General features: G+C 46.2%; 1 protein-coding gene across 7 annotated transcripts in view; it reads left to right on the top strand.

Annotated features, from left to right (window-relative positions):
- Window positions 1-20,046, top strand: part of TPCN1 (two pore segment channel 1) — a 42,376-nt gene that overhangs the window by 1,517 nt on the left and 20,813 nt on the right. For 3 of the 7 annotated variants that reach the window (XM_032128414.1, XM_032128411.1, XM_032128412.1), the window contains 2 exons: window positions 16,472-16,596; window positions 19,035-19,211. In XM_032128414.1, coding sequence (XP_031984305.1) covers window positions 16,472-16,596; window positions 19,035-19,211 — 302 coding nt within the window. Of the gene's footprint in view, window positions 1-4,539; window positions 4,633-13,068; window positions 13,128-13,281; window positions 13,824-16,471; window positions 16,597-19,034; window positions 19,212-20,046 lie in introns of those variants that run through there. The other 4 variants (XM_032128418.1, XM_032128416.1, XM_032128415.1 and 1 more) reach the window with 4 other exon arrangements.

Below are 20,046 nucleotides of genomic sequence, written 5' to 3'. Positions count from 1 at the left end.
ATATTCATGTTGGCCCCAGCTGTTTAGTGGGGCATAGCCAGCCTGTGAACACTGGGAGGGGGAAAACAACAGCCACCATAGCTCAGAAGCTTGGATGTCTCCTCAGTGTGTGTCTTCATTAAAGCCCTCACCCTGCAGCAGGTTGGATGTGGCCAGCAGATGTGTCTGAGCGTGTTCAGTTAGTTTCTGGTTGGTGTTACACCTCTCTGGATGTACCTGAGCAGTTTTGTCCAGCACATCCCTGTGACTTCCAGTTGACATTGCAGGTGCAGACACACTCAGGTCTTGTGATCCTGTTCCAGCCCTTGCTGCCACAGGTTGCACATTTGGAACAAATGCATCATTTCCTGGCCAGGCATCCCTTTTTTTCCACATTAGGCCTCTGTGCCATACTGCCTCTGAGATTAGATTCCTCTTGCAATAAGATGGGTTCCCTTAATTTTCTCCTTCTTGACTTCCCAAGTCAGGAATTAGTTTCAGATAATCAAGATTCTTCCTCCCTCCTCCTCCTCTGCCACCCCACAATGCAGGTCCCTGACTAAATTGCCCAGTTGACTTTCTCTAAGCTCTCTTTTATCCTTGCTTCATCCCATCTGTTTGTCTTTTAAAGTTTAGCTCTCTATTTTTAAGTTAAATAGAAGAGAGATTTCTTCCTCGGTCCACGGGTGTATTTATAGGATTCCTTGTGACTAATTTTAATCACTCTTCCCTCTTTCATTCCCCCGCCTCCCGTCCCTTCAAAGAAGAAGTTGGGTGAGGCTTAACAATTGCTTGAAGCCAGCACGACTGTGTTAAAGCACAGGCATGAGAATGAATGTATTAATAAATAAAATTTTCACATTGAAATACAGGGAAGTTGTTTAGGGACCAATTTTGTGCTTCTTAGAAGATTGCTGTGTGATTTTTGGGAACTCATTTCCTGGGATCCTTCAAATGAAATGTCTCTTATTTTGCCGTATGTTTTAATCACTGTTAAAGTTGGATTTGCTGCAGAAATATAAAGCTTATGCTGTGGAAGAGATAGGGAATGATACAGAACCTTCTGAAGTCAGGGTGAGATGAAGGATTAGGAGGGGTAGGCTGGCATCAACAACTTGAAAGGCACGTTTATCTCTGGGAAGCGGGAAGCTTAAATCAGGGAGAGAGCATGCGGACACCAGCACTGGCAAAAGTAAGCTTGTTTAAAAACCAGGACGTGTGGTCTTCGCCTGCACAGAAAATCTGCTGTGAAATTTGTTGTATCTCGTGGAGGCTGTGAGGAATCGAGTATGTCCCCTCTGCTCTGTCTCCGCTTGGCTGCTGAGGACTGAAATGGCATTAGCAGAACTGTGTGATGTCACATTTGCAGTCAGAAGCTTTTCTTTTCCAGGCAAAAAGAGTGTGTGAGAAGTCCTTGTCAGGGGAGAAAGAGCCTGCCAGGGTGATGATGAGGACACGGGGACAGGGAATGTCAGGAGGCTGTTTCCTTCTGGCTTTGTCTTCCCTTTGCCTAAACTCTCATAATTGAATATTCAGCCACAATTTGGAGGAACAGCTCCCTTGTTACTGCGCCTGACTATCATCAACTCCAAGGGATTCAATGGCAGGTTAAACACAAAACTTTTGCTGAAGTGTGTCCCCAGAACAGGCTGGGACTGTTTGCCGTGAAGGACCCACCATCCTTTTCCAGGTGACACTGAGGGAAAGACAAAGTGGCTGTAGCTACCCCTTGTTCAGTCACATGTTCGAGGTTGGTAATAATGAAGTCTCACTCTTGCTTTGTGTTTCTGTGTGCACAAACTCCTCTAAATTTCAGTCCGTTCTCCAGCCTGTCACAACCATGTCACTAAGTGCTGTGTGGCTCAGTGTATCAGCTCTCATGTTTTTTTAAGGAACTTCTTGTGCTTTTAAATTTTAAAAAAAACTATCCATGGTGTGGCTTTGTTCCAGTCAGGTCTTTGGATAAATGAATTTTTAGTTTTGGATTCTTAGCATTGATTGCCTGGAACTGGAGACAAGTTTCTGGGTTGAAATAAGTAGAAACAGGGTTTTCTGAAAGCAAGCCTGTAGCAGATGTAAAAAGAAAGGACTGAAGTGCAGGAGTGAATTCCTTTCCAAACCTTGCAGGAGAGTCCTCTCCTGGGTAAGTGGGTGTCTTGGGGTTAGAATAAAAGAAAGCTAAAGGAGAAAACTGTGTGGAAAATTACATTCTTAAAGAAAATGTCCAGCTGCAAAAATTAATCTCCCAAATCCTCCAGCTCTTAAGCATTTAACGAGAGAAAATACTTGCATGGGGAGGAATACTAAACTCTGCCTTGCTTGGCTTGTGCTGGGATACAGGGAGCTCCCATGTGCAGCCCCCACAGAATCCTGCAAAGTTGACAAGAATTCAGACCACATCCAGAAAAATGTGGTTCCTGTGGTGCTGACGGTTTTCTGACTGCGCTGTGTAGGGGCTGGATAATTTTTCATTCTAGCTGCAGCAGCTGAAGGAGCCAGGGAGAAGCTATTGAATCACCTGAATCCACAGTAATGAATGTGACGCTGCCCTTCCCTAGCACATCTTATCTGAGCATCTCCATGCAAACTCCAATTAAGCTCCCCAGCAGCTGCCTGAGGGGAGTGACTAACAGGAAACTGAATTTCTGTAGGAGGCAAGAAGGGAGATGTGAACCTGGCATGGCCTTTCCCAAAATCCTGCACTGACAGTGATGAGAACCTGCCAGGGTTTAGTGATTTCCCATCCCTCCTGAACTCCTGGGAAATGTTTGAATGGAGTTCTCAAAATATCTCCCGAGTGCAGTGTCTGTTTTCCATCTACAAAGGTAGCGTGGATAGCCTTGAAACTCTAGGACAGTGCCTCTCCTTGAGCTGATGGGAGCTATAAACAGTAAATGAGTGCACATTGATTTATCCTGTATTAGATCAGATACAAGACTCTCCTTTGCCTCCTGCATGGAAATTGCTGCAGCCTCAAGTAGAGTTTCAGTGTGTTCAGAGCAGAAAGTACAGCTCGGAGTGTTGTACAGGGAACAATGGGATATTGTCTGTTTTCCTACACAATGGGTGATGGCAAGGGAAAAGAAGTCATCTTTCAACTCTGGGCTTTTACAAGAAAGCAGCTGCATCTGCTATTGAGGTAAAAACTAATTATTAGGGAGGTGGGGGAGCAACTGCAACAACCAAGAGTGATGTTTTCTAGAAGGATTGCTGGAAAATGGGAAGTTATGATTTTGAGTGAGGTGCCTTTGCAATCTCACTTTCTGCTGCCTGAGAGGTGAATTGTCAGGAAAACCAGAGCCAGCCTGGCCTTTTGGAAAGGTGAATTATGTACACACATAATGTTCCCCTGTGCCTGGCACTGCTGGGAAGGAGCAGGTGGCTCAAAGAGTGTGAAGAAAATGAGATTTCTCTGTTGGTGAGGTTGGAGGGGCTGCTACAGGCATGCTTGGTGAGGAATGTGGGTAGGGGAAGCCCAGAGACTGCTGGTTGTGCCTGTAGAACAGTGTGTGGGGTGTGCTGGGCTTCCCAGAGGGCTGGAAGGGGCCCTCTGCCCTTGATTGGGACAGTTCCCTGACGGAATGTGGGATGGGGCTTTCAGCAAAGCTGTTCCTTTTGTAACTGGCTGGTGGAGACTCGTGGTGATTCTGAACACAGAATCTAATTACAGCATTAATGGATGTTGTAGACACCTAACTTGTCTTTTTTTTTTTTTTTTTTAAATCCTTTACTAAGCCCCAGTTAGATACCTGCATATGGAACTGGCTTGGGATTTGGGGCAGTTAATGTTCTTTTGAGGCATGTGAATCACCTGGATTTTGATGTATTTGTTAACCAATGTGCAACCTGAAGTGACAGAAATCTCTTCTGTGTTGGATTTGGTTCCAGAACACGTTTGTATTGGCAGTGAGAGAATTAATTCTGTCCATGTACTCCACAGCTTCAGCCCATCTGGTCATGGAATCATCTCAGAGAATCCCTGAATGGTTTGTGTTGGAGGGGCCTTAAAACTCATCCTGTTCCATCCTCCTGCCATGGGGGAGATTTCCAGGTGTAAAACAATTCCCAAAGGGCTGGGGAAGCAGAGAATAAACACCTGATCTTTGGGAAAATGCTGCAACCACACAAACTCTTAGGACCTGTGCTTCTTGTGGAACCACTTGAACTGCTGTGGAAGCATTCTGGCTTTGCTACCTTTGGAGGAAAAGAGGCATTTCAAATGTCAGCCACTTGGTAGATTTAATAAATCCTTCAGGATCTGTAGGTTTTGATCCTTGTGTGGAAGTAAGGATTTCCGAGGTGGCTGTTTGGACTGAGGCACTGGGTATGAAATGCTGTAGCTAATTAAGGTGAAGAAATGAAGGGGATGAGGGAACAAGCAACTGCTTGCAATGGACCTGGCAGATTCCAAGATTTCTGACAGCCAGGCTCTTAAACAGCCTTTTGGATTATCTGGTGGCTTTCTTGGATGCTATGCAGGATATTTTCTCACGTCATGGCCCCTAGTTCTACCAATTTGCCTTTAATTAGTTCCAGCAGCAGTGCTTCTGCTGCTGCCTTTAGAGGTGAAGCATGGCCAGAGCACAAGACTGGGATCTCATTTTGGGAAGCAGTCTGGTTGTGCTGCTGGAGCAGCTCCTCCTTGCACCTGGGGTAAGTCATTAATGCCAATCTCACCTGGAAATGCTGATTACACTGGTGTGGGAGTGGACAGGTAGGCTTCATTCTTTTTTATGAAGAGATGCTGTTTTGCATTCCTGTACATGATTCATTTTTCTTAATATGCACCTGCTTAAAATTTATAGAGAGAGGAATAGTTTCCAAAGCATGAGTGGTGGTTTTGTGGTGGATTGCTGTTTATGCCTCTGAAAGTCTCATTTCTCTGACCTAACAGCCTTGCATTCTGCAACTTCTGCCAGGGCTCCTCTAATCCTTTCCTGGCCTAGATGACTTATAATGAATGTTTTAAGCAAGCAAAGCGAAGCAAAACTGCCTCCGAGAGGAGCGAGGGGTGAAAATCTTGGAAAGGGAAACGAACACCCAAAACATAAGGAGATTATTGTTTTCTCCTTCAGTACAATTCGTTTCCCTGGGTGATGGGTTCTGTAAGCTCGGAGGAAGGAGGGGAAATGCTGCCTTTTAGAAGATGTTGGGGATCTTTTGCTATGATGTTAGAAATAGTGAAAAATGTGTTTCTGCTCTGAACTATCCTCTGGAGTCTCACTTGTCCTGAGAATTCAGGTTTTAAGGCAGGGCTGTGCTTAAATACTTGGGTAGAGTCGGTACCTTTCTTTCAGGAGAAGCAGCACTGTATTGTCCAAAACTGAAAAGCATTTGTGTGGAGACATTCTCACCATGGCTCTGTGAACATGGTGCCTGTAGAGGAAGAACCACAAGCACAGTAAAGTACCAGGAGGTATCAAGGGCTGCAGTTATTGTGGGTATTTTTTCCAAGCCTTCCTTGTTTTCTGAGCTCTGCAGGAGAGCGGTTTGCACAATGCACACATTGTGTGTCTCACAGTAGGATGCTCTGTCAAACAGAATCTCTGCACTGTTGACTCTTTCACGCAGTGAAAAAAAAAATTCCCAGTGACTTTTGTCTTGAATGCCCCATGCTGTTCAAATCTGAGTTGGTAACTGCGTCTACAAGGTGGAGAAGACTTGGGTTAGTGTTCCATTATCCTGGAGTCAAATGGTTCTTTCTCCTTTGTCATCTCCTGGAGCACTGGAGATGGAGATCATCTTGCACTGTAAATCAGGAGGGATGCTGCAGAGTGGGACAAGGAGTCTGGAAGCTCCTCACTCCCTTCCTGAAGATGGGAGTGATGACCTTGATGCTTTGAGGGAGGGAGCCCATGCCCTTTGTGTGTCTCTTCTCCAGCACAACTCCCATCTTTTTGGGGTGAAAGCAGAAGAACAGGGTAGTCTTAAGTGTTTCCTCCCTGAGCTGATTGCTTTCATTGGAAAATGTGGGCTGAGGGCACGTGTCATGTCATCAGAGGGCCCTGGTTTTTTGAACAGGTGGTCCTGGAACTATAAAAGATGTTAAGGAGTTTGAAAGTGTTCGAGCTGCAATTTTAAATCGACAACTTTCCAGCTCTAACCGGTCACTCCTCAGCCACCACAGCTGACTTGGAAACATTTGGCTCAGGAAGCGGAACAGCAGTTGGAAACAAATAGTGATTAGTTTTTTCATGGCCTCCCAGGGAACGCATCAGTTTGTTCGTTTCCCCTCTCATTTGTGGTTCCTGTGGATTTTTAAGGCACTGTAGATGCAGGATGTTCAGTTTAGCCAAGCCTGCATACTGGCAGATTAAAATGAGCAAAGGCTGAGCACGCTGAGTTCACTCATCATAACCAATATGATGCTTCTCAGAACTTCCTTTGCCCTTGGTATCTTCACCGAGGAATCCTGCCTGCTGCCGTCAGCCCCCCTGCGTTGAAATCCCATTTTACCCATTTGAATGCTGTAAGAAGTGCTGTATAAACTAAACAGGAGCATCTGTGAAGTGGTTAGAGTTGTTGTTGATTGCCTTTTCCTTATTGCCTTCAGGGGATTTAGGCTTGAATTTGCTGGAAGTAGAATTTATGAGCCAGAACGCTCCATTTCTGATCCTTAAGCTGGGAAAAGTGCAGTGAATTTGATCAGTCTTTTCTCTTGCCTCCCATGTCTCTGGCTTTTGATCTGGACCTCGCAGGGCTCTTCGTGTGTTTTCAACGTAATTGCTTTTTGCATGTGGAGAAGCAGCCTGGTTTTCACATGGCTGCTTGCTTTATGGGGAGCTGTAGGAGCAGCGTTAGGGTTTTGTCCATCTGCTCGCGGTGAGCAGTTCCGCAGGAAGCTCCTGCACCTGTGCTCCATCCGGGAGACAGGGAGGCGGGAAAGGCTGATCCATGGCAGCACCGTGGGCTTGCTGAAAGATCCTTAGGATGACAAGAGGGGATTGCTGTGGTTTGAATCATGCTGTGGGGGTTTGGAGCATCCAGCGCTGCTTTTACAATCACGATCTGGTGAGGTCTGCTTGGAACAAAAGGCTTTTCTTTTCTTGCTTATGTGTGGGGGAAGAAAATTTGGGATGTATCTCTCTGCACAGCCGTGTTAAACCCCCTGATTCTGTGGGGCTGGACATCTCAGCTACACTTTTGTTTCCTCCATAACAGGTGTGTGTCTGTATTGCCACCTGGGAATGCCTGTGTTTTATTCCAACTGTAACTGTTCTGCAGAGAACACTTTCACTATCCCCCATGGATTTGGGAAAGTTTATGGCGCAAAAGCAAAGTGAATTTCCCTAGAGTGCACAAATATGTTCCTGCTCTTCATTAACCGAATGAAGAAATGCCTGTAGAATTAAGGCTGAGTGATCAATCCTGCAAGTGGGAGCACTGAGGAAAATTTTGACATTTGGGTCAGCGGGGTGAAATGACCAAGTCAAAGCCCCTTCCTTTCAAATACAAGGCTGGTGGCCAGACCTTATCTCTAGTGGTTGCAAAGGAGAAGACTTAAACGTTGTAAATTTTCTATACTTTGAGGCAGCACAAATGCATAGAAAACAAAAATGTTAATGGAAGCTTTAGAGCTGTTGGAGAGGCAGCAAAAAGTCACAGTACTGGCATGCCTGGGCTGGCTAACGCGAAAGACTTACAGATCTGTAGATAAATATATATCAAATGAAGGAATAGCAACTGGGAGTGGAAAATCATGTCTAGGAATGTGGTCAGCAGAGTTGAAGGTGCTCTAAAGGACTTGAGAAATAAAAAAAACATATTAAATGATTCCAGCTTGTCAGAAGTTCCAGGTTTAACACTCCAGTAGTGCTAAAGGGAAGCTCAAGAAATACTGAATGTATTCTATATTTGCTGAAAAGCCAGATGACACAGTCATTGTATGACCTATTCTTCTATTCCCACAGTAAATAGAGATTAAACAGCTGATTCTAAAGGTTGACATTTAAAAATTAGCAGATGACTTTTGATTTCTAAGGCTGCAGCTGAGGCAGTCTGTACACTGCCGTGAAGAGTGACTTTCTTCCAGCCCCAGAAGGTGTTTTGCACCGGGCAGGAGATTGCAGGACAGCCAGCCCAGATTTCCAGGCAAAATAATGGGAAACCAGCAGTAGTTCTTCTAAAATCTGGATTCAAAGGACAATTTTGTGTGTTTGTAAGACTTTTGAAGTCAAAGTTGTCCATTTTCTGAAGATGTGGTTCTGTGTGAGGGCTGTAGGACTTGAAGTAAGGACCAGTTGAGGGAAAATCAGCTGTTTTGCAGTTGTCACGTTAATGGTTTAACTCCTTCCTTCCTCTCCAGCCAGTAAACAACCTCCAGTTCCTGCCAGCAGTGGTTTCCACCAAATGTGCAGAAGCCTTTTTTCCTAATGGAGAACAGTTCCACAGCACTTGAGGCTGGGGTTTTCCCTGCTCCTTTACATGTGTCTTCCCCTGAAGTTGGCAGCTTCTCTTTCCTGGCTGAAGGACGAGGCAGAGGAGATGCAGCAGTGTTGTATTTCAAAGGAATCAGTGTGTCGGAGTCGTGTTCTAACACGACAAAACACAATTACCTCCTTATTATTGCTGCACCACAACAAATAACTTTAATTGGTCTCAGCCTGTCATGGTAAGATGTTGAGAGTTTGTTATTTAACTTCTAAATTTATGTCGTTTTCCTGCTATCCCTCTCTCTTCAGGGAAAAAGGGTCAGTAAGGCATATAGCTTATTACTGCCTTCTTCATTCTAGTCCTGCTTTGGCAATGCTGGAGGTTTGTTACCCAAATTAATCCAGATTTCTCCCATAAGGGAAGCGCTTCCTCTCTGCTTCCCACTGCTAACTTTGTGACTTCCCTGGAGAGCTGCTGGTGGCTGGAGCTGGCAGTCAGTCCTGGCAGCACACTGCTCCCGTTAAAAAGGCCAGATTGCAGCTTAATCAAACATCTTTCCAAACTGCATCAGGGAAATCCAAAGGCTCTGCTTTGGAGAATTGAAATGAGGAACGTGCTCTTGAACTGCTGACATTGTGCTGTTACCAAAGCCAAAGCAGATCTTTAATGTGTTGAAAGCAGGAGGCACTGGTTTCCCTTTTTGGAACAAAAAGAGGAAATTCCTTCATGTAACAGGATATGTTAAAGAAATGCTATAGCTGAGGGTGTCTTATACTGTCTCTTTCTGTTACTTCCTCAAAAATTATGAATTAGAAATGTGTGTGTGTGTATTTCACGTCTGGCCTCTCTCTCTGCCTTAGGCAGAGCTGTCTCTTTTATTTTTCCTTTTTGGTTTGGTTCAGCAAAAACTTAACTGTTTCCAATTGTTTTTTCTATTCATTAGTTGTTCCATAGAGCCCCTCAATGACTCAGATATTTAATTCCAGTTATGGTATAATTTTATCTCAGTGTGTGTAAAGCCTTTGTTGCTGTGATACGATCGGACTGATGAGATTATGGAGCATATTGGCTGCTGAAAGGATGGATAATATGAGTTGTAGGTGATCCTTCTGTTGCAGCTTTGGCTTCTCCTTTTTGTGGTGTTGTGGTTCATTTGTTAAGATAAGAAATAAAGGGTATGAAACTGGCAGCAATTTGGCTTGACACAAGTGAGATTCTTCGTTCTAGCTTCCTGATGCAGCCCTTCCTTTTGTGGGACTTTTACTGAATAAAAATGCTTTGGATTTGACTTTGCAGCTCTGTTAAGAAGCAGGAACTCCTGTGTTACACAGTTTTATATTGAAGGAGTGCCTGGTTCCAGCTCTCCCTGCGGTATTTCATGGACTCGGATGCAGGGGGATTTAATCCCACATCTGTCAGGACGCAGCTTTGTGGAGCAGGGCTTAGACAGGGGGTGGTTTGCACCTGTCAGTTCATCTTCAGCCACTGAAGTCTTACTAACCTAATTATGGATCCCAAACATCCCAAAAAGGAGGGATCTGCCCCTCTGCCTCTTGCTGCTATGTATTCAGGAGTGAAAGTTGTCCCAGGATCAAATAGTTCCTGGCCAAAACTTGCCACATAATATTTCAAGAGGAAAAAAGCCCATAGTGACTCAGGGATGAGATCAGAGGAGAGCAGGTGTCCTGGGGAGAGGAGGCAGTGAACTGCACAGATGAGGATCTCCAACCAGCCAAGCTTGGCTGCTGTAGATGGGTAAAATTATCCTCGTCCTTATTTTCCTGGAAGTCTTTAATTTTTATTTTTTTTTTATTCTTCCTTACGAATGTCTCTGTCCCCAGCAGGGTGGTGCAGGAAGTGAATATCCAAGTGAATCATCATGGCTCTTCTCCCAAGCTGCAGAGCAAAGGGTTAATTGGCTCTGCCTCACTCAGAGCAAGTGCTAGATGGGCCAGGGCTTCTGCTGGGACTAAACTATTTCCTACCATGCTTTAGCTCTTCTGGCATCGTGTTCAGCTTGTGCACCAGGGGTTTTACATGTGTGCAGTGCAGATGTTAGCGATGATACAGTGGTCCCCTAATTAAAGAATGCTGGGCTTAAGCTGTCTTCCATATAAGAAACTCGGCGGCACGACTGAGAAGAGGCAATGATATATAAAATGTGACTTACCATGCTGAGGGACATCTGCTCCTCCTTCACGAGGATTCAGCTCCCTGTGGTGATGAAGGCATGATGTGAGCTCGTGTTGATGCTGTAGGAACTCGCTTGATCCTTGAGTCAAGGCGAGGATGGTCAGCTCAAGTTGCCTTTTGCCACTAACAGGAAGTGGCAACGTTCATATTTTTTTTTAAAACTTTCCTGTGTTAATAGGAAGCTGAAGTGACTTTATTTGTTGATCTTCACGGCAAGTGAGTGCTGTGAGAATACAGTAAGACAAAGAGCCCCAGGCCTTTGCATATGTTTCTGCTGTGCCACTGTCTCTAAGGAAGAGCATGACTCAGTTACGCTGGCTTGAAATATTCCGAAGTAGATTATTTCTCTTGCAGCAGAAGGGCTTGGCACTGCTCTCTGTTGGAGATGCCCTTTTTTCCTAGGCAACAAACTGACAGCAAATTGTTTAGACTTCCCCATGGCTGTTCTATTCCTTCCCACAACGTCCCCTGAAACAGAACAGGCACTAAGACTTTTGGGCCGCAAAGATCAGTCCTGCGATGCTCCCGTTGGCACGGTGCTGAACTGGCAATCAGGCAGCAAAGGCAGTGATTTCCCTGTCTGTCTCTCTCACCTCTGAGATGTGTGGCCAAGTGCCAGACCAGCTGTGCTTTCCAGGCAGCTTCCAGCTTTTTTTCTCCCGGGTAGGTGAGCCTGGCCTTGAAGAGACAAGCGCATGTGTGTTCATGCCTCAGTGCTTGGAAGGAGCAGTTTCTTATCAGCCTTCTTGGAGGAGGGGGAGAAGACTAATCCTCTGGAGGTGAAGCTACATGGCACGTGAGCCCTTGGAAGGGAAAATGCCATCACTGGTGCTGGGACAACTCCAATACTTGACTGAAATCTTGGCTTTGGGACTGAAGATGACTGCACAGCTTGTGTTGGGGAAGGGTAGGCATCTACTTTGTTTCCATGTTTTTTCATGGATTTACACCTTCTGTAGTGAGTGTTCCATGTGGTTCAGCTGATGAGGGCTTTCCAGGAGAGAGGAGTGCCTCTGGAGTGCTGTCCTTCTCCTTCTCCTTCTCCTTGTCCATCCTCACCACAGCCTCAGGGAGCAGCACTGTTGAGAGAGCCAGAAACCTCAGCCAGCATGGGGATCCTGCACTGGGACAGCTCTTGGATGTGAGCTCAGGAGATCCAGGAACACCAAGAGAACCTTTGACCTGCTGCGATCTGCTTTCTTCCATGGGCTCATGCTCAGTGCTGTGGCATGCCTGGTTATGTTTGCGTTAAACTGGAAGCTTGGGCTCTGTGGCTGAGTTTGGGAATTACAGATACAGTGAAGATGGAGGGTGTAAGAAACGGAGGGGTTGTGGCCGTGAGGAGTGCAAAGCCTGAAAAACAATGGCTCCAATTGAACGGTAGAATGGTAAAATCATGGAATGCTTCGGATTGGAAGGAACGGACGCATTCCACTAGAACAGGTTGCTCCAAGCCCCATCCAGCCTTGAGCACTTGAACACACTGGTGACTCGAGCTGCCCAGACCATGTGCCCTGGACAGTTTGACCTTTCCCAAATGCAGGAGGTGATGCCTTCCTTCCTCTTCCCTCTTGCTGCTCTATTTGGTGAATCGGGGACCTTGCAAGGCCACGTGAATGAAGGTGTGTCCTGTCTCCGAAGCTGTGTGTCCTTGGCGTTTCTTTTTTTTGCCTGTCAAGAGAAATATTACTCACACATGGAGCTCAGTGGAGCAACTTGCATATTGCATCTTACATTGACTCCACACGTGATGTGTGAACAGTTTGAATGACAGAATAAGGATATTTTTGCTGATTTAAGTCACTTCTGCCTTCACATGTTCTGCAGTGTTCTGTCATCACAGGTGTACTTGCTAAAACAGCAGTATCTGGGCAGGATGGCAACTAGCACCCAAACCATCCTTAACCATTTAGGAGAAAGCCCTGGTAAGTCCAGTAAAGGCTTTGGAGTCAGTCAGTGAGCCAGTTAGGGAATCTCAGTCTGTTTCAGTGCAAGGCTATAAAAAGTGTGTGCTATCTGGAAAGCAGAACATCTGGCAAACACGCTAATGAGAGCCAGACTGGGAGAGCTCCGAGGCAAATGGAAGAGCTACCCTGTAGAGTTGGTTTATAACTCTTTGAATTTGTAGGAGGTTACTAGTTTGTTGGAATTTTTTTTAAAATAGTATTTATTTAAAGAAGTGCAGGCACCAAAAGCCACGGAATTCCAGAGTGACTTCGGTTTGATACATAATAGCTGGCTGGGAAGGATGATTTATCCCAGACTCCCCTGGATGAGTTTTCTGTCCCTTATTCCCCTCTCAGCTCTGCCCTGGAGATCCCCCATGGCTGCATGAGCTCCTCTGAATGAGAGGAGTTTGTTTGCTCTCCGCCCATGGAGAGTTTTCCCTTCCCCTAAGCAGGGAATTTGTTTTGCAGAGGGAGAGGTTTGGGCACTGGAAAGTTTATGCTCCTTCTCTTTCTTCCTTGTTTTTTTGTTTTTTATTGTAATGATGACATATGGAAACTATTTACACAGGAGCATGCTCCGCTGCACTGACTGGAAATGCTGGAGTCCCGGCAGTCTCGTTCCGGATGCCTTGTGTAAGCAGCCAGCTGGTTTTGCTTTTCCTTTTTCCCCCCCTGCCTCTTTTCTTTTTTTCCCTCCCTCCCTCCCTCTCTCTCTTTTCAGGGAATGACTGGGATAAGTTACACAAGTGTAAGGAAGGAAGCTTTGCCATCTGTGACCAGCTCAGATCGCTTCCTTTGTCATGCCCCTTGCGCTGTGAACTTCATGAAATACCTCTTTCCTTTTTGTGCTGGAGATTCCTTGCTGTGCCTACTCAGCACTTTGACTCCTTTCCCGTTAGCTGATCGTGCTTGCTGGTGAGCAAGTTGTGCTAAATGCCAAAATACGAGAGCGCAGCACACGAATCCCCGCTTCGCCACCACGCTTGTGCCTGGCAGCTCTTCGTCCCGCAGCCAAACCTTCCAAAATCTCACCCTCGGAAACACCCAAGGAAAGGATCTCACTGAGGTCTGAGCCACCTTCCTCTGAGGGGAGGGGAGAAACTGTTCAGTTCTGCAGCCAGCAGAGCAGAGTCTTTTGTGCGGAGCTTTCCCTTGAGGAAGCTGCGAAATCGAGGATCAGCTTTCGGAAGGGAGGGAGGAACTTCAGCTGTGCCCGGCTGCGAGCACCAGCGGCTGCCATGCAGTGGAGAGAGCTGCCTGCCATCTACTTCGAGGATTCCGGGAGCCCTGTGGAGAGATCCTCCTATCTCATTGAGCTCCATACTGATGGTAAACGCTGTCGGGGATGTTGTGCAGCACGAGCGGAGCCGAGCTTGCATTAGTCTGTGTCATTGTTATCATGGGAGCAGCTGAGGAAATTAGCTCGCTGGAGGGCTGCCAAGCACACAGTCAGAGGGCTGCTCTTCAAATTTATTATTATTTTTATTATTATTTATGACCCAGATGATGCTGTTGCCTCAGGGATGCTAGATCAACCTTCTGGTACCTGATGGGGAAGAAGCTGATCCACAAAATGCAGCTCCCCACTGGAACACGTCAGTGCTTTTTCTGTTGTCTGTGCCTGGTTTAGACAGCAGGGAAGCATCTTGATTTCTAGAGCTGTTTTTTGGTTCTGATTTGCATCTCTGAGTGCTGTTTTGTATTTGCAGACGTGGTCTCAGAGCTGGGACAACTCTTCTGTTTCCAGCTTCTGTGGGAAGCACAGAGCAGGGTCCTGGTCCTGGGTTTTTGCTGGGGTGTGTCTTTTCCCAGTGTCGATCCTTTCCCGAGAGGTTAATTTTTGTAAAAGAGCTGCTTCAGGGTTAAAGGTGATTTTGGCATCTTGTGACAGGGTCCAGTGTGTTGGTGTTTAGGTTCGTGCTACAAACCTCTGCTGTTTTGGCCACAGTGTGTTTTGATGCTCTTAAATTTTGTATATTCTGTAACGTAAAGTCCAGGTTCTGATGAAGGTGTGCTCTTCCTATAACTGTTAAGCATTAAATGTGAAAAGGTTTTGCTCTCAGGCTGCAGTTTGAGGGAGTCTGTCATTTTGAGACACATCCCCAGCAAAAGCTTCGTCAATAATAACGTTTAAGAACTTTTTAGAGCTTGCAATGTAACGCTTCTGATTTTTGCATATGGCTGTCATCTCTTAGTTTAAAAGCAGACAAACCAGAAGGCTGCCATTCCAGCTCCGTGGATAAATAAAAACTCCATCATTGAGTTTTTTTCAAGAACTGTGCTAAATTGAGGGGTGTGGGGGAGGAACCGGCCTCATTCAAACATTTGTCCAGATTTTGAGTGGTATTTTAAGGGGTGTGGGGGAAGCAAGGAAGAGGAAAAGGCTTCGTGCTGCAGAATGCTCAGCAACCTGAGCGTGCAATCTGGAAGATCTTCACAAACCCCAGAGAAATGCTATCTTAATTTGATTTGGGGGTGGAAGAGGCAGCTGTGGCTGTGCACTGGTGAAGAGGTTCTGATTTCTTCCCACTCCCTGCCTCTGCCAGGAGCACATGGTGCCATTTCTCCTGGCGGGTGCAGAGATTTTGGCATGGACTCTCTCTCCACTCCAGAGGGTGTTCTGGAGAGACTGAATCAGTAATTCATCGAGGATTATTTTGTCACAGCAAATCTTCAGCAGGCTGTCATGAGAGGGGGAAAGAACCTCACAGTGATTTTTGCCCACTCTCAAATAACAACTTCTAACACAGAGAGAACAAGCTGCCACACCACAGCTCCTGTGCTTATAAAAAGGGGGCAAATCAGCACTTCTGTGCTGGCAAGCTCGATTTTACATGTACCCACTTCGGGAACATGAGGCACTGGAGGAGGGAAGTCTCCTCTGAGAGCAGGAACAACCATGTGGTGTGGGAAATGTTTGAAACTCTGGAGAACTGAGAGTGTGGCTAGGTCCACCGCAGGCCCTAAGCAGGTGTCACTGCTTTGGGGTCTCTGCTTAGTATTCTTTGTCAAAGGTAAAATAAAACCCCCAGACCCAGAAGAAGAAACCAAGTGACATTCCCTTTTTGTACAGTAATTGTCTTCTTGCATAGTTTTCATCTGTCTTAATAGCAGTGAGGCTGCAGAATGCAAAAATGGCAATTATTTTGGAGTTTATATACATGCCCTGTATGTCCCATGGGAAGGGCGCTGTGTGCGTGTAGCTCTGCTTGGAAGTTGCTTTTTGCAACTGAATTGTTGTGGGGTTTTTTCAAACAAAATCTTTATTTACCAAATCTGGCTCAAATGTTCAGTATGGCATTGTTCTGTAGTTCTTTGCTGGTGAGAAGGACTGGCGCTCAGAAATTTCAGAATTAATCTGTGGAGTGTGAACAGCAAATTCATCTTGTGGTTTGTTTGCATCAGAGGGGTGCTGGTACTTCTCAGCACCTCAGAGTGGTGTGAGGATGTGTTGTTTAATGGCTCTGAAGTGCTGTGAAAAGTGGGGCTTTCTACTAAAAGTACTGACAGCTTCTCTCCTCACACTGGTGCCCCTTTGCAGGGGCAGTGCCTACCCATCCTTCCATAGCCTCTGCTCCACAGACATGTGCAAAAGCTTCTTGCTCTTTCTGCAAACCCTCTTTTCTTCGGTGGGCTGGACATCCTCGGAGGCTGGTGGCTGTTACCTGCCTGGTTGTAGTTTGTGATGTTGATAGCAAGCTTCAGGCATGACAGCACACACCTCCTGAGCCAGGAGACCTGCGTGCTGGATTGAATAGGAAGCTGTCTCTTTTGATGATCTTCCAGGAACGTTCCCGTGTGGAAGTGCTGGGTTTGAGTGTCTCTTTAAAGCTCCTACCTGCGAAGAGTCAATTTGTCAGTGTACAAGCTGCCACTTTCCTGGCTACTCTGTCACCTCCTGATGTCTGTCTGTGATCCCAGAGCCTCCTGGTCCATCCCAGCTTCCCTAATTGTCAATCCCTGTTTCTCTGATGCAGATGGAGGCAGCTACGACGTTGTCAACGATGCCTCCAGCCCCGCGGCTGGGGAGTGCTGCACCCAGCAGAGCTCTGCGCGGCACAACTGGGAAATGAACTACCAAGAGGCAGCCATCTACCTCCAGGTGATCCCTGCTGGATCGTGGGCAGAATGGTCTGCAGGAACTACGGTGCTTCTTGGTTGTGGGAAACAGCTTCCATTTTGAGGCTGAAAATTCTGTGCTTTGCCAAGGATTCTGCTTCAGGAGTGGGGTGATGCTGGAGGCACCTCCAGATGGGCTCTGGAAGTCATTTGGAGCAGCTGACTAACAAAATACCCACCCTCTCCCCTTTCTGCCAGTGTCAAGGACTGTAGTGGTTGGGGGATTCAGCACATGTTCAGTTCTGCCACCTTGGCATGGAGATCTTTGTAGCTGACCATCTGGTCATTTCACCTCTCCAGTCGCTGCAGGGGGAATGGTCAATGCGCTCCTGGGGACGTGTCCTGTTCTGGAAGTGCTGGTCCCAATCCTGCCTTGGCCATGGGGTGGGTGGGTGGCCCAGTTAGTGTCAGTCAAGTCCTGCAGGTCATGTGAGGTATGAGAGAAGGCAGAGGTTTTGATTTCTACAGGAAGAAAGGGTGCTGGGATTAGGATCAGCCCAGGAGCGAAATTTATAATATTTAAAACAACAAAAAATCAAACCCCACCTATGCTCCAGTTATCAGAAATACCATCCTTACTGCAGCAAAGGGTTTTTTTGAGGTTGCTGTACATCTGGTGTGAGGAATTAGCCACCAAAACTGAGCTTCTCCCAGAGCTGTCCAGCCTGAAAGGGTTGCTGGTTCCATTACTGTCTGTCCTTCCTTCTCTTTGTTCCCTTTCAAAGCTCTGAGGTGCTTTGGACCCGGTTTGGGTTTTTTTTTTTTTGTTTAAGCCACTGCAAGGTGACAGAAACTATTTGTTCCTCCCTGCTCTGACCCCACAGGACTGAGAAATCTCACTTTTCAGATATTTTAAAACAGTGTGGGCTGGACCTTGGCAGCACTTGAGCTCTGTGCTGTGATGGAGCAGACCTGACAGTGGCAGGGTGGCTCCAGCCTCCCTCCCAGGCTTTTGTTTAAACTCCTGATTATTGGAGCAGTTCTGCAAAGGGTCATTGAGCTGCTGCAGCTCTGATGGTAATGGGCACAGCAGGCCTGGCCCTTCGGATGGGGGTGATTCCTGCTGCTGCCTTGACCAATGGCCACGATGACACTGTCCTTGAAATGAGGTAGAATCACTTAAAGAGTGTCCTGTGAGCAGTAGCTGCAGGCAAGTGTCGGGTCTGGATAAGAGGGCTTTGCTGTCCAGCCACGTTTGGAATTGCTGGGCTCCCCAGAGGCAGGATTTAGCCTGTTTGTCATTCTGGAAGTGTGTCCTGCCAGGCATGGATGGGAATGACCCTGCTGATCTCAGCCTGGGCTCTCTGCAGGGCTGGCTCTGCCCGGCTCCAGCCTGGCTCTCTGACCTGGCAGTGTTTGTTCTGAAACTCAGTGTGAGCTGGAGCAAATGAGAAATACTGGAAACCCTCTCCTGAGCAAGTCTAGAGAATGCTTCACTTCCTAAAGGAGAGTTGCCTGACCTCGTTATCCATTTGCAATCACAGTTACTCTGCTTTGATAGTAATAGCTTGGCTGTCCTTACAGTAATTGCCTGCATGGAAAGATGTAATTTAAATAAAACCTCACCACTTCTTATGCATCCATGTGGCTCTGCTGGGGAAAAGTGATCTCTTATGACAGTTCCCAAGAGGCAGCAAGTTTCCTGTGAGTGACAAAAGCTCCCTTGCCAAAACTGTTGACTGAAGAAAGAGGAGAAGCTATTGGGTGGTTGTGCATGAAAACCCTCTAAAATCTCCCCAAACTAAGTTTCATCCGAGGGGTAAAAATAGTCACGATATAGCTGTTTGAAAATCAATTGTAGGCAAAGTGTTAAGATGGAGTATCTGACCTTTTAATGTTAATTAAACTTTCTAGTTAAGAGGGAATGACAAATCAGCATAGAGACTTGTTAATTTTTCATGGAGTCTGTCTTACATTCCTGAAGCAGAAAACACCGTGTGTGCTCCAGTGTTTTCTCCCAGACATTTTGCAAGGCCAAGATAAGGAGGAACAACTGTCAGCCAGGTGCCCTGGAGCTTATCTGGGTGTTTTCGTGTTCTGTCCTGGAGAAGTTTAATCAAATAAGTCTGTAAACATGTGGAAGTAGTTGCAAGTAAATGAAGTGCTGTGTTTATGTTGGGATGTTGGCTGAAGTTTTTTGCCTGCCTTTATAAACTCTCCCAGCTCTCTGCTTCATTTTGAAGAGGCTCAGGGGTTTCTGAAGCAGGAGTTTGTGGATATTAAAAAGTTTCATTACTGAAATGTGCTTATGAACAGGAGGGGATGTCCCGTGTGTGTAGAGTCCATTCCTCAATAAACAACAGGCTGTAAATGGGAATAGTCTGTTGGGAATTGTATCTAATCCCTATAAAAGTCTGCATTCTTCACTTAGAGTATTAAGAGTCACTAATGCTGTTCTCTCCTTTATTCCTGCTGCCCTAGGAAGGAGAGAACAATGACAAGTTCTTCACTCACCCCAAAAATGCCAAAGCACTCGCTGCCTACCTCTTTGCACACAACCACCTTTTCTACCTGATGGAGCTGAGCACGGCCCTGCTGCTCCTGCTGCTGTCCCTCTGCGAGGCTCCAGCGGTCCCCATGCTCCGTCTGGGCATCTTTGTAAGTACCTGGGGGCCAAATGAGGAAGTCTGCTTGCTCTGCAGTGTGGGTAAGAGGACAATGATGGCCAAGCAGAGAGGAAGAAGGAGGCAGTAAGAGGAAAAAACCCACCTGGCTTGTTCTGTAAATGGTTGACAGCAGACAGGCCAGACAGCAAAACTTCCTTTTTCCATCTGATCTAGGCAGACCACAACGAAAGTGACACTCATTTCGTGTTATCAATTTGTGCAGTTCTTAATTTTGTAACAGAAATGGGTGGATTTTTCCTTTTTTGTGAGATAAATCAGCAATCTGTGTGCTTTGATGGGGTGGTTTCAAAGTTGTTGTCAGGGCTGGTGCCATTACCCCAGCACCACCACTGGTTCCTAGAACACACATCAGTACTCTCCCTGTGGTTGTCCAGAATGTATAAATCAAGAGAAAACCCTTCTCTGTGTAAAATCTCTCTGCCCAGCAGCTCTCCTTCTTGTGTTTCACTAAAAAAATTAAGAGTCTCCATCTTTTTTCAAGGAGTTTCTGCTCAAGTTGTTGGTGTCTTGGCCTTTTGTTTCAAATGTACCAATAAGTTTTTTTTGTGTATTGCTCAAGCCCAGAAGGGACATGGATTTCCAGAAATTCTGGCCTGGTACTGCTTAGAGGGAAATTGCGCAGGCTTTAATAAAAGCACAAAGCAGTAAATACTGAAATTTTGAAAAACAGTGCTATGTTAGCTTTAAAGGAGTGGCTTAGGGTTTTTCTGCATGTTACAGGGCAGTGCTCAGACTGTTGCCAAACCCACCTGCTCCTTGAAAAAGGAGGGGCAGCAGTGTGGCCTCTGCTGTGCTGCTGTTCTCAC

Source organism: Corvus moneduloides, chromosome 18, assembly GCF_009650955.1.
Source record: "Corvus moneduloides isolate bCorMon1 chromosome 18, bCorMon1.pri, whole genome shotgun sequence".
NCBI classification, from domain to species: domain Eukaryota; kingdom Metazoa; phylum Chordata; class Aves; order Passeriformes; family Corvidae; genus Corvus; species Corvus moneduloides.
This window is presented reverse-complemented; position numbering and strand designations above follow the sequence as displayed.